The sequence below is a fragment of the Periplaneta americana genome, chromosome 8 (assembly GCF_040183065.1).
Source record: "Periplaneta americana isolate PAMFEO1 chromosome 8, P.americana_PAMFEO1_priV1, whole genome shotgun sequence".
Classification (NCBI taxonomy): domain Eukaryota; kingdom Metazoa; phylum Arthropoda; class Insecta; order Blattodea; family Blattidae; genus Periplaneta; species Periplaneta americana.
In genome coordinates, this window is record NC_091124.1 from 116,752,970 (window position 1) to 116,767,757 (window position 14,788).

Here is a 14,788-nt window from a genome sequence, read left to right on the forward strand (position 1 = left end):
CCGCCACTTACAGAGCTTATTTCCGAAGACATTCTGAACTAAAACTGTCATATAAATGTGTCCTAATCTCAATATTTTCATAGTTATACTAATTTGAAATTGTTTGTAAAATAGCATTATTCTTTAGTTTTAAGAGTAAAAGAATATTACTTACTTACTTACAAATGGCTTTTAAGGAACCCACAGGTTCATTGCTACCCTCACATGTAAAGAATAAAGTTTCTAAAGTCGTATGATTTGTAACTATTTTTGTGATAAGTGCGTAAGAATGATATAGTTTTTAGTTAATTTGTACAAAGCAATTAACAACACATTTTTAGCTTCAGAACACTAGCTAATTAAAGAAATGAATGATACTTCTGAATAGTTCATTCTCTATTTGTAACATTCATTTACCCTTAAAACTAAAGAAAAAAGATATTTTACTAACAACTTCAAATTAGTGTAACTCTGAAAATATTGAGATTAGGACACATGTTTATATGACATTTTTTGCTCAGAATGTCTTCGGAAATAAGCTCCATAAGTGGTGGTAAATCCTCGTGAATCACCCTGTATGATATGAATTTTCAAGTAAAAATGTTTACAGCAACTGTTAGTCGATCTCGATCCAAATATTTTGTTGAATTCAGTATAATGAACTATACAACACTAGTCTGAAATGCTCCTTTATTATTAACTAAATTGATAATTAATTTTGATATGAATTGTATTGTCTGATAGGTATGTGTGTTGAGTATAATACCTATAATTTGAAATAAATACTTTGAAGTTATGGCTGCTATGTTTTGTGGATGGTTTCATGTTTGAACATTTATACCTGTTGAAAATTACCAGTTAATTACCAACAGAGGAGGATTTTAAACGACTGTAAAATGATATTATGTTATTTCATTTACATTACCTGTTTAGATCTCGTTCTTAAGTTCATATTTAGTTGCATGCTGCATAATGAGGTCTTATATGATTACACATTATTTGTTTGTGCGTGTTTCTTGCTTTAGCCCTCTCTCCCTCTGATTCTTTACTCTTTTCATCCTTTAATGTTTCATCCTTCATTTTAATGAAGGTCATTATTTTCAACATTAGAATAACTATTTTCTCATTATATACAGTATATATATGTGCTTAGCTTCTTAAATAAGTTTTTTTTTTTTGCATATTTTTTGGGTTCTGGTTTTAGTTGATCCATCTGTTTTGGACAAGTTGTAGCAGAACTTGATATTAGCTGTTATTTAAAACTTAACCAGTTAGATTCCAATTTGATCAGCATTGATAAGATATCTAAACAGCTCTTCATGAAAACATTTAAAATGTTGAATAATTTCAAGGGAAAAATTGTTCCGGGATCGATACCCGGCCCCGGAACAATTTTTCCCTTGAAATTATTCAAATCTGCTTTACAGGGAGCTTCACCTGAAAGACTAGATTTACATTTAAAATGTTATTGCTAACATGTGAGCAAATTTAATATATTTAATAAACATTAATACAGGTGCTAAACGAAACACAATCTGCCCTTAGTAGTACTAAAGAAAATACTGTATATGGTTATGAAGTTGTGTGGTGGAAGTGATACAGTCACTTAGTATAGAATTCTATATACAGAGTCCGCCAAAGAAATGTATACACTATTTGTCAGACTGTATCAGGATATTGATATTGTCAGTTTATTTGAATTACGAGTATGTTGTAGTATGGTCTTTCGCTCAACAGATGTCTCACTTTCATCACGATAGTGAGAAAACAGAATGGCTGGAGCATGCTTGATGTTTGAGCAGCGAAAATGCATTCTGAAGTGATTTATGAGGTTTGATAATGCTGTTGAAGTGCATCAGTGAAGAGGGGAGTACGAAACAGAACCCCCAAACCACCTAATAATCAAACACATTATTGATAAGTTTGAGGCACATGGAATGATTTCTGATAGTCACAAAGGAAGATCAGGAAGACCACTTACAGCTACAAGTCCTGCTTCGTCGGCTATCGTGTTGGAAAGGTTTGTTACTTCTCCACAGAAGTCTGCTACGCAATGTGCACGTGAAGTGGAGATTAGCAGCACAAGTGTAAGATGAATTCTGAAAGCTGCTAAGTGGAAAGTTTACATCCCACGATTACTGCATGCAATTGATCGTTAAATGCAATTTTGCGAATGGTATCAGCAAATGGTAACTGAAGACGAACAATTTGTGACGAAGGTAGTGTGGTCTGATGAGGTCCAATTTAAACTTTAATTGAACAGTGAATCGGCATAACTGCGTCTACTGGGCACCGAAAAATCTGCATGTTCACATGGATAAGGCGGTCAATCTACCAGGGGTTCATGTGAGGTATGGACTATTATCTAGGGGCTTAGTAGGATCCTTTTTTCTTTGATGGTACTGTCACTGGAGAAGTGTACCTCGAAATGTTACACACATCAATTTTACCAGGAGTACGTGTGCTTTATGGAGCTGATGATGTCTTCTACCAACAGGACCAGGCGCCACCACACTACCACCTAGCTGTACAAGCTTTCCTGGATGACAATGTGCAGGGAAATTGAATTGGACGAAGAGGGCCCATTGAGTTCCCCCCCCCCCCCCCATGGTCACCAGATTTAACCCCTATGGATTTTTTTTTTACTTGTGGGGAACTGTGAGAGATCAAGTCTATTGATGTACGCTGTGCATGCTGGAGGACCTTCGCCAGGAGATTACAGCGGCATGTGCAGCGATCTCCATTGAAACATTGACCGACGTAGCTGTGGCGACTGCTCGTCGTTGCGTTATGTGTCTGGCTGCCAACAGCAAACATGTGTGTTCAGTATTTAAATGTAAAAGAGACGCATAATAAATAGTTTTCGTTCCTTAAAGAGTTTATACATTTTTTTGGCGGACTATGTATAATCTTGTGCGTAAAAAGTCTGATAAATCTAATAAAATAGAATAACAGGTAGAAAGGATTTTTATTTGAAATTGTTAAATAATTCATACATTTCTACCACTTATTTTACTTGTTGACAAAATGCACTAACATGTTATGTAATACAACATGCAAATTGAATTTGCGTTCATATGAAGTATATACTGCTGAATAGAAATACTGTCATTGACTCTTTAAAATATCATAGAGAGGATGTGATTTTTAAGTACTTGGTAAATATGAAATAAAACATTTGACAGTTTGAAGATAAAGTACATGAAACTAAAGCAGAAAATAAATAATAGGCCTACTGTGGTAAATCCACATAAATACTGTCTTAAAGATTGCAATGTTCATAGTAACACAAATAATTACTTTTTGGTAATTGTGTAGTACTCTGTTAGCCAAGTGTGTAGACTTTCTATGCTGGAGACATTGACAGTTGGTCATCTCAGATGGAATTTTTAGTGAACAAAATTGATAATAAAGCATGTTTATTCAGGATACTGTCGATTCCCTTGCTATCATGTTATTTATTCATAATGATGTCATCATCATCTTCTTTCATCTCACCGTTTTATTTTACACCATTGTCATCATGTTTTTTTCCTCTCAATCATATTCTTTTCTGTCTTCATCATCGACACCATACATTTTTCTTGTCTTTTGTCGTTGTCATTATTATTGTCATAGTTATTGCCATTTTCACCAGTTTTATCTTCATTATCTTTTTTTTTATATCTTCCTCATCATAGTCTTTGTTTTTTGCTTTCTTTTGTCTTTCTCTCTTCCTAATGATTTTTTCTTTTTTTCATCCAGCCACTATAATTGTTGCTACCACCACCTCCAACCCCACCCCAGTCCTGCCACCACCACAATACTGCTGCTGCTGTTACTATTATAATTACCACAGTAGAACCCCTGTTTAGCGTTTTTCTGGGGACACAAAATACGAGTGATTAACCTTAAATGGGGGTTAACACTAAATAGGGGTTTGCTATTTTTGTTAAAAAAAATTTGAGTATGTTTGTAAAAGAGCTACAGTAGTAAATTATGGGTAAGATTGTACAAAAACTGAAAAGCAGCTGGGTGCCAATCAAGTCTTCTCCCCATCTCGAGTTTCTTTGTAATTGAGTTTTTTCTATTTTGCGAGTGAAAGCATTTTCCTTTTTGCGGCCATTGCTTTCTAATGATATGTAATGGTGAAAACAATTCTGTCTCACTGATACCATGCACCTCAGTAAGCACAACAAAGACAAGAAGTGACTTATGCTGTAAGTTTTTAATTCTGGTAGATGGTTGCTACATCTATCATAAAATGTGATTTGTTCTCACAAAGGGTCAGGATTAGCGGACAGATTGTGGTCTGTTTTTTTTTTTTGTACTTGGTAATTTAACAATACTGTATCTATTACTAGGTTATTTAGCGTTGATGGGATTGGTGATGGTGAGATGGTATTTGGCGAAATGAGGCAGAGGATTCACCATAGATTACCTGACATTCGTCTTACAGTTGGGGAAAATCTCGGAAAAACCCAACTAGGCAATCAGTCCAAGCGAGAATCGAACCCATGCCTGAGCGCAACTCTGGATTGGCAAGCAAGCACCTTAGCCGACTGAGCTACACTAGTGGCTTTGTGTCTTGTTCTGCTGTATGGTATTCTGTCCATGATTGGTTATCACAAAGGGGAGGGGGAATTAGCAGACGAATAGGAATGCAGCTTCATGTAGATGTGGTGAGAGAGAGAGATTGCATGACCCACTCTATTAACACTTGATGGCGAAGCAGCATCATTGACAAGTTATTGACTCTTTAAAAAAATTGTATTTTACATGTTGAATCAAAATGCATTTATTTTTGCATTAGCCGAGATAAAAAAATAATTTAAGAACAATTTTTAACTTAAAATGTGGGTTTCAAGCAAAGAGAATTAAGTTAAATCCAGTATAAAAATACATTAGTCATTTGTAATAATTATTGGAATCTTGAAAAATTAACATTAAATGTGGAAAACCGTTAAATGGATGTTCCTAAAATCAGGGTTCTGCTATACTATTGTTTGTATTTGTATTTGTGAAGAAGGATGGTACAACTGACCAAGCACTGTGATAGGAGGTCTATTACTGCTGCTGTTGCATTTTCTTATTTCTCTCCAGTAACATCCTTTTCAATCTCCTTTTCCTTCCTTGTTACCACCTTTCTTTACATATTTTTCAGGTAAGGTGGAGATGATGATGATGATGATGATGATGATGATACTGATACTCATTCGTTAAATGAATTATAATTGAATAGGCTAACCTTCATAGTATGAAAAAGTTAAAGTATAACAATTGGAACTATTATCATCTGATCATCCTGTAGTTAAAAATATCGCCAGAATTTCCGTATTTTTTGCTACAAAATCTTATTGCATCAAGTCTCCATAACATTTTCAGTTTGCTGTAAACCAGACACAGTAGGTTCATGTTAACTAAAGTATGATACATATACCTGTGATTCTAACATATGTAATTGTCTTTGGAACAGAGCATCGATAGTAGTACCACATTCGTTGTATGCACTGTTCTTTCAGGTTTATTTATATTGCAATAATTAAAAATTGTGTGATATGTAGCCTATTAATTTGATACATTACGTAACATACATAATCTCCACATTCGGTTATATATGCATCTATTCTGTTCCTTCATTCTGAATTTACAAACTAATTTTTATTCGTTTTGAATTTATTATAATTGCAAATAATATTTTGAAAATAGGTATGTTACGGCATTAAGTTCTGTAATGTTATTTTAGAACTAAGTTGTTAATGTTTTCATAACTTTCGGAATTGTAGGTACCATATATGTTGTTGAATCCTGCATTTCTAGTATCCATGATAGATGTTGATAGGGCAATCCTCAATGCCTGTCTTCTCTTGCATTTTTAGTTTAAAGATTTACCTTACGGTTGTTGCATAAGATGTTTCCACTTCAAAAACGAGATGAAACGCAAGGAGTTTGTTTTTTGTAGTTAAAAAAAAAAGATATGCAGTTAATGTAAGATATCGGACTGATATGTCATATATATTACTACAAATTCAGCTGAAGAGAACCAAGAAATTTGGAGATGGTTCCTTTCACTTGTGCTATTCAAATACCCAAAAACATCACCATGACAGGCATTCTTTGTTAATGAATGGTGTTCTGTTTATTTTGCAGTATGTATTGTTTGCCTGATATAAATGAATGTTTAATATTGTTCTGTGTGGTGTGATGAACTGTGGTGATGTTTTACAGGTGGTGGACAGTAGTGACACTTACAGCCTGTTGAAGTCTAACATGCTGGTTCCTCGACCAGAGTGCCTCTCCCCAACCTTTCTCACATCCCCGCCACATAGTTCTGGGGCTAACGGGTGTTTACAGCAGAATGAAATCTGTTCTCTTTGTAATTTAAATCCAGGAAGCTCCACATGTTGTTGTAGATTGAAAAATGTTTGTATTTCAAGTCCTATCTCTTCTGATATGACTACAGAGTCTGTAAGGGCAGTAGCTAATTATTCGACGCCTATGGAAAGCTCTCAGGTAGATTGTGTTCATAATTTGACCACAATTTCAGAATGTTATTCTGATTGTAGCATTAATTCATCACCTCGTTGTAAAATTCAGAAATTGGATCCTTTAGTAGAAACAGTGTCATCAAATGTGCTTCCTTCGTCATTAGATGTTCCTGATAATACTTCAGTATCTCATTCGGTTAATTCATCGCATTTTTCTTTCAATTGCCCAATGGAATGTGTAGAGCCACAGTCAGTTTTGAAGGAGTATCCAGACGATGAAACATGTTCCTTTCAAGACTGTGAAATAGATGTCCAACCTTCTTGCTCACAAAGTATGCTGGATAATTTGGACTCTTCAGCATCAAATTTTCAATCAATTTCAACAACTCCTAATAAAAAGTTCAACAAATCTCATAGTTTTAGATCCTCATTATCAAGGAAATTAAGTTTTGGATTTTCAAGGAGTTCACACACAAGAAAATCGGATCTGAAACTAAAGCTAAGTTCCTTCAGTAATGATGCTACTGTCATGTTGACATCCCCGTTACCTGAAAATGAAGATGATGTAGTTCCAATGTCATGTGATGATTACCACCAAACTCAGAATCCTAGAATCCCATCTGTTGAAGTCCCAATGAAGTCCTGTGGAACAGAGCTTGACACCAAGGAGGGACAGGCAGTAACTGCTCTGGTATTTGCATCTCATAACACATTCATTGTAACTTTCACTTTTTTTTTATGCACATCTGCAAACATAGATCAAGAAATAATGTTAAAAAATGTGTAATTTAATCTTAGTTACGAGACATATTTACTGCTTTTCTGGCTAATTTAATGTTGGTACTAACAAAGGGGAGCTTCATGTTACACAGAAAGAATTAATATATGTTTACTATTGCATGAAATAATAAAATTAAATTTGCTATTACTTTAAATATAAGTAAATGATATGCTGTAGTGCGAGATTTTTGGATCTTACACCATAATCATAGATAAGGGAGATCGAGCATTTTAAAGCAGAAACTACATATATGTGATAATCTTAAATTCTAATTAGTCAAAATACTATTCACTATTATATTTAGTAGAAACTATTGGATATTTGCTATTCCACCAAACCAAAACAGGTGAAATATATTATTGTGACATTTTGGACTTCCTGAATTCAATAACATTTGCCATTTCTTTTTCATACTGCAATAAAGATTTCTTCTATATTGATTTTTTGTTAAAAGAACATGCTTTCTTAGTCTTCAAGTTCAGTGATTGACTTTCATTCTAGATCAGTTATTTAAGTATTTTCCCTTGTAATCTATATTGTATGGCAGTAGGTGATTTTGCAACATTGGATACAGTAGGTTTAGGTGTTTTGTCACACTTTACACTTTGGTCACATCATCTTTTGTCACACATTAATTTCTGACACATTTAATTTTGAGTTTCTTTACTTGAAGTATAATTGCAACAATTAGTCATTAATTACGAAATATTATTATACGTTACCAAGATTATGGAATACATTTTTAGATGATAATCAAATTTTTTCCAGTTCTGTCTGATAACATATGTTTCAGGAAAACCAAACATGGAAAAGAGAAATTAATACATAGTAGGATTTCTATATACATTGTACAGGGTGCAATTTTATTAACTTATTTTAATATGCTTAAAGAGAAGGCAAATAACAGATTACAAAAACAGTTCTTGCCACACTTTATATCAACTGATTATGAGGCAAATGTAATGGCTGTAATTTCAAATACGTTTCCATAAGCGAAGCTGGCCAGTTGTTTGTTTCATCTCGGGCAATGTTTCTGGAGAAGACTTCAATCTGATGGACATGTTGAAGAGTACAACCGGGAAGAAAATGTACATTTACGATCCCTGTTCCTTTCGCTAATTGCAGTAGCATATGTTCTCGAGGAAACGTTGTCTCCGCTTTCGAACTACTAAGAGATACCATACCAGACAACTTTGTTAATCTCTTGGACTATGTCGAACACAACTGTGTATGAGAACGAAAGTGTGGCAGAGAAAGGCAGGTGCCTATATAATTTCATCCATCCATCTGAAACTGTTACGTTCAAATGCTATAAAATCTTCCAAGGACCACTAACACTTGTGAGGCATGGCACCAATGCCGTGACACAAAATCGGAAAATTTCATCCATCATTTTACCGTGCTGCATGCTGAAACTGAAAAAATTCACAATGATATTGAAAAGTTGAAAGGTGGACAGTTGCCACATAAAAAGAAAAAAATATACAGATCTCGATACAAGACTATCACGAATTCAGAAGGATATCAGGAATATAAAGCCGATGAGAATGTCCTAGGTTACCTTCGAGCAATTGGGCATGGTGTCACTGGACACTTTGGTTAAATTACTTGTTTTGAATATACGCACTAACTTCGGGTAAAAATGTGTATAAAAATTGATGAGTATTCAATAAATAATAGTGAAAGTAATATTGTGTAGTACATTCAATATTGTGACGAAACATATCCACTGTGGTGCAAAGGTATGTATGACGAAATGCAATCTGTGACAAAACATGCCCATATGACGAAAAAATCCGTGACAGAATGGCCGTGATGAAAAATACCATTGGCGAAAGCACCAGTTACGAATATGCCGGATCCTGGATACAGCCAGTTGTTAGTTAGTAGGGAGTACATGACTACTGCCATCTTGCATCTCCCACTTTACCATTCATTTGTTATATAGTTGAACATTGTGTATCAGGCATTTGCTGTGGCAGGTTATTAAAAAAAATTATAGTTAATAATTGCACAGTGTGCATTTCAGAATCATTTTAATATACAATTTAATGATCCAATGCCTTCCTGCAATGCCATCAAAACACGATAAAAGGAACTTTGAAGAATGGGCTCTACATTGTAGAAAAGAATAAGTAGTGTAAAACATGTGCATGTGCCAGAAAATTTTGCCAAAGGAAAGGAGCTTTTAAAAAAAGCTTTCACTGTTCATCATGTAGGCACTCGGTGTCGCTTGTTATTATTTCTGAACATAGCATGCAGAATTTTACAAAGGGATCTTCATTATCACTCTTACAAGATTCATATGGTGCATACAATGAGTGATAGATACCATGCAAACTGACAGCAGTTATTGAACATGAGAAATGTGAATACAGACTTTGTTTACAATCTTTAAATGAGTGATGTTGCTCATTTCCATCTTTCAGCTTTGTCAGGAAAACTTTGGCTATTGGGCAAATGAAAATTCTGAAAGACTTGAAGAAAAGCTGCGCTGCAGTGTCAAGAGTGACAGTCTGTATGCCATCTCATCCTTTGGAGTTGTAGGGACTTATTTCTCCGAGAATGATTGTAGGTAGTACTGTTCCAGTGAATTCACAGTGCTACATTTGTAAGTTAGGAAACTGTCCTGTGCCTGAACTAGCTTTTCATTTTGTAATGATATGTTATTTAAACAATCGTAAGGATTATATTTTCATTTAGTATAATATTAAATCAGTAAAGTAATAAATTTATCAGTACTTAAAGTGTTTTCGTAATTGTCTAATTCTCTGCCACAATGACTTAAGTATAATAGCTTATTTATAAAAATTAAAACATGAAACTATACAATTGAATCTAGAGGAGGGGTGAGGAATAAAACAGAAAGAAATTTGGTAAAGTTCATGTAATACTAACTGATACTTGTTAACTGTTGATATTTTCTATTACTGCAGAGATTCATGAAATAACAATACTGTTTTAATGGAACAAGGATGTAATGGCAGAAGTAGCGTACTTGGAATAAAACTTACTGCACAGGTGATTTTTCCACACAATTTAACAAATTGAGAAGTTTGACTTTGAAAATTGAGTGTACGCTGATGGTTCTAAACTAGATAACCCAAGGAAATCCTGGAGCAGGAATTTATTGCAAGGAGTTTATGCATTACATACAAGCAGGTAGAAGAAAATCGAGGAAGTTGAAACTATAGAAATAGCACTAAGAAATCTGATCTTCTGAACCCAAAACTTCAGCAATTAAAAAATTCAGTACTTAGCAGACTTCAAAGCAGCAATAGAAGCAGTTACATCAAACAATACACAAAAAGTTCCATCAGTTATTGAAAGCTGAAAGTTGTTAATATGCTAGGCAGACAAAAATTTATGTCCTTACCTGTTTGTGCAATACATTTTTTTTTATTCTATTCTCTTTTGCACTTCAGTGGGTCTCACATGTTGAACTTCTTGGAAATGAAATGACAAATTTGATCACAAAAATGGGCTCCAGAAGATCACAAATATCAAATACATTGGAACTACTACAGTAATGCATGACATAAACAAAAACAGACCAAACATATCTGAATTATATAAAAACGAACTATCATGATAGAAAGTAGGTGAATATTCATACAATAGGGAAACTTTATATTCCTCAGATCGGTTAAGGAGAGGTTAAATGGAACTCTCTGCATCAAAATGCACAGTTAATTCCCGATTTACCACGAAAAATTGTCTGTAGCTGCATTTAGATTGGCAACAGGCCATGATTGTTTGGCTAAACGCCTGCATAGAATTGGAATATATCAGTCCCCTAACTGCCCATTGTGCAACTCAAACCAAGAAATGGATTCGGAACACCTCAAAATCTGTGCTTCATTGGCTGGTCATGATAATATCTTTGAAAAATATTGGAGTGCAAGAGGTCAAATGACTTTATTGTCAAACGCCTGGCATTAGCAAACAGCAACAACAACAACATATTCCTCAGATCATAGGGATGCTGTACAAAGATTCAAAATCCCAACTGGCGATGATTGCTTGGCATATCTGAAAAGAATGAATATGATGAACTCGGACATCTGTGTCCTATGTAATGACATTACGATTGCAGACCATCTGACTTCAGTTAGTGTTATCAACAAGAGGAAGAAAGACATCTCCAGCCTATATTGGGAAGCTAAAAGAAAAATGATGTAAAAAAACCAAGGTCTTGGCCATTAGAAAGAAGAAAATTTAACTTCCAACTCGAGATTATTGCTTGTCCCACATGACTATTGTTCGTTTTGTGCGTGATAATACTTTAATTTCGTCAAATATGTATATTATTATCATCATCATCATCATCATCATTATTATCATCATCATAATTGTCATTACTATTATTCTATTATAAAATATTGATCAAGGTAATGATTTTCTTTTTACTTTCATTTTACTATCACATTATGCAAAGAATTGTCATTCATAGTCTTTCATTCATTCATTCATTCATTCATAGTCATTCATTCATTCATTCATAGTGTTCCGGCCAAGTTCATTCATTCATTCATAGTGTTCAGGCCAAGTTCATTCATTCATTCATAGTGTTCAGGCCAAGTTCATTCATTCATTCATAGTGTTCAGGCCAAGTTCATTCATTCATTCATAGTGTTCAGGCCAAGTTCATTCATTAATTCATTCATTCATAGTGTTCAGGCCAAGTTCATTCATTCATTCATTCATAGTGTTCAGGCCAAGTTCATTCATTCATTCATTCATAGTGTTCAGGCCAAGTTCATTCATTCATTAATTCATAGTGTTCAGGCCAAGTTCGTTCATTCATTCATTCATAGTGTTCAGGCCAAGTTCATTCATTCATTCATTCATAGTGTTCAGGCCAAGTTCATTCATTCATAGTGTTCAGGCCAAGTTCATTCATTCATTCATAGTGTTCAGGCCAAGTTCATTCATTCATTCATTGTGTTCAGGCCAAGTTCATTCATTCATTCATTCATTCATAGTGTTCAGGCCAAGTTCGTTCATTCATTCATTCATTCATTCATTCATTCATAGTGTTCAGGTCAAGTTCATTCATTCATTCATAGTATTCAGGCCAAGTTCAGGTCTTTCACTGCAAACCCAGCTTTCTTCAATCTTCCCTATTTTCTGCTTCCTCTTTGTCTCCGCATATGATCCATATATATCTTAATGTTGTCTATCAATGCTTAAAAAATTTTTGTCGATATTCTTGTGAAAGTTGGTCTGGGTAGCGTATTTGGTATAGCGCTGGCCTTCTATGCTCAAGGTTGCGAGTTTGATCCTGGCCCGGTTGATGGCATTTAAGTGTGTTTAAATGCGACAGGCTCATGTCAGTAGATTTACTGGCATATAAAAGAACTCCTGCGGGACAAAATTCTGGCACACTGGTGACGCTGATATAACCTCTGCAATTGCGAGCATTGTTAAATAAACCATAATTTAATAATTTTTTTATTCTCGTGAAAACATGTTCTTTTGCAGTCATCATAATATGCAGAAGCTGGTTTCGTTTGTACTTAACATCACCCTTAACTATTGTATTATACATTAGTCATTGGCAGAGTATTGATTGCTCCTACCTTCACGTTTAATGTTGTACAACATGTTCGATATAATTTCTTGATCTATGATTGTGGGTTATAGCAATATACAAGATTGGGTGGGTGAAGAACAAATTGCTACACTTACCCATTCACTTTTATATGTATGCTAGATGTTCTTCCTTTATCTGTCTTTCTGTTGTGTAGTTAGATCTGCTTGTTATTAATGTATTTGTGTATGTCTTTGGAAAACCTGAAATATTAAAATACTTCATAGTAAAATTGTAGGAATGTAATTATTAGACTTTTCAAATAAGAAACGTACTGGACTGTATGATTTAATTTGATTAGCCGTGCGGCCTAATCAGTTGTGATATTTAAACCTTTATATTGCTTTATATAATATATAGTATGTGACTTGTAACTTAAGTAAAGAAATTTCGTAGAATCTTATGCTATTTTTGACTTAGAACATACAAGAAATATTACTTATAAAATTGAAAGACTTTCAAGGTGTTAATTTTTTACTGTTTGCATTTTAGGGAGGGAGAAGGAAATTAAATTGATTACATTTATTTTTGTAGTAAAGATTCATAAAATAGAAAAGAACCTGCAATATTAATTGAATATTTAAGAATAGATATTAAAGAAAATGAAAGGAAAGATATTTCATGTAAAGTACCTTGAAAAGTCTGTTTCATGTATAATGAAACAACATTTATATTTGGTAGAGAACTTTGATTGTTTTTTAACCTTTGGATTGTAGTATGAGACAAGCTATGTGTGTGATTACTAAGCCTGGAATTTTTAGGATCAAAAAATTTAAATTAGTTTTTACAGTGTTTTTATTATTATTATTATTATTATTATTATTATTATTATTATTATTATTATTATTATTATTATTATTATTATTATTTGTATTTTGAAATTATCATGTAGGATTTTATTAATGAATTAAACAGAGATCTGTTTAAAATATAGAGAGAGCCTCTTAAAATTTGCTGGCACTTCGACTGGTTGCAGCATGGATGAGTGCTGGGAAGATTCTTGCACAGTATGTTATAACTGGAACTTGGAAAATTCAGGTGGCCCAAATTTTGTTTCTGGGTCTGTATGTAATGTGCACTTCAATGAAGTATATATAAATAAGTAATAATGTTAAAAATTATGTATATCGTACCTTTTATCAAAGCAGCTGTGTTGAAAATGATTTGCACCTCTCAGAATGCAAACATCAAATTGGCATAGAAAGTTTTCATATGCCTGCTGCAGCTCATTTTTTTGTAATTTCACTTATCATTTGTTTGAGTTCATGTTCCAGAGCTTCAAGAATATGTGCATTATTTCTATATACTTTCTGCTTTCCTCTACAGCAGTGGTTTCCAACTGGGGGGTCGTGTAAAGTGGGTGGGGGGGGGTCACAAGGTGATTACAAAGTAAAACATAGACGGCTTATTAACATACATTTATTTTGTGTTTAAAAATATAAACACAAACAATGCTGAATGTAAAAAAAAAAAAGACCAAAAAAAAACATTTCAATAGTTAAAAAGTAAACAATAATTAATATAAGTTTTTGAGAAAGTAGCCTCTCAAATCTGGACTAAGTATTCAATACATACTCATATCATTTTGAAGTTCAAGGAGATTTCTCACTTTTGTTTTGATCGCAATCATAGACAAGATACTAATTTTGCATAAACACGACATTGCAAATGTTATACAAAAGTTATGAGCTTCTTTTTCAAGCTCGAGATATTCTTGGTTTAATGCTCTTGGAAAAAAGATCTAATTTGAACATTCCATCAGTAGGTATTACATATTTCAGTTACTTTTCCTTCAGTTGAACACAGCGGATTCAGTATCAATTTGTGACTCATAACTGTTCTGGAAAATACTCTTAAAGTTGTACTGTGTGTGATATGCACTGGTTTTGACTAAAATTATAGTTGTGTGCGATTTTACAGGGATTTGTATTTTTAGAATGGAGTCAAAAACCGGTATGGAAATCTCGC

General features: G+C 33.8%; 1 protein-coding gene across 4 annotated transcripts in view; it reads left to right on the forward strand.

Annotated features, from left to right (window-relative positions):
- pbl (epithelial cell transforming 2 pebble) overlaps positions 1 to 14,788 on the forward strand; it is a 192,599-nt gene that overhangs the window by 77,049 nt on the left and 100,762 nt on the right. For 3 of the 4 annotated variants that reach the window (XM_069833481.1, XM_069833482.1, XM_069833483.1), the window contains one exon: positions 6,187 to 7,137. The exons of the other annotated variant lie outside the window; for it this stretch is intronic. In XM_069833481.1, the coding sequence (XP_069689582.1) occupies positions 6,187 to 7,137 (951 nt within the window). The remainder of the gene's footprint in view (positions 1 to 6,186; positions 7,138 to 14,788) is intronic. 4 annotated transcript variants of the gene reach the window in all.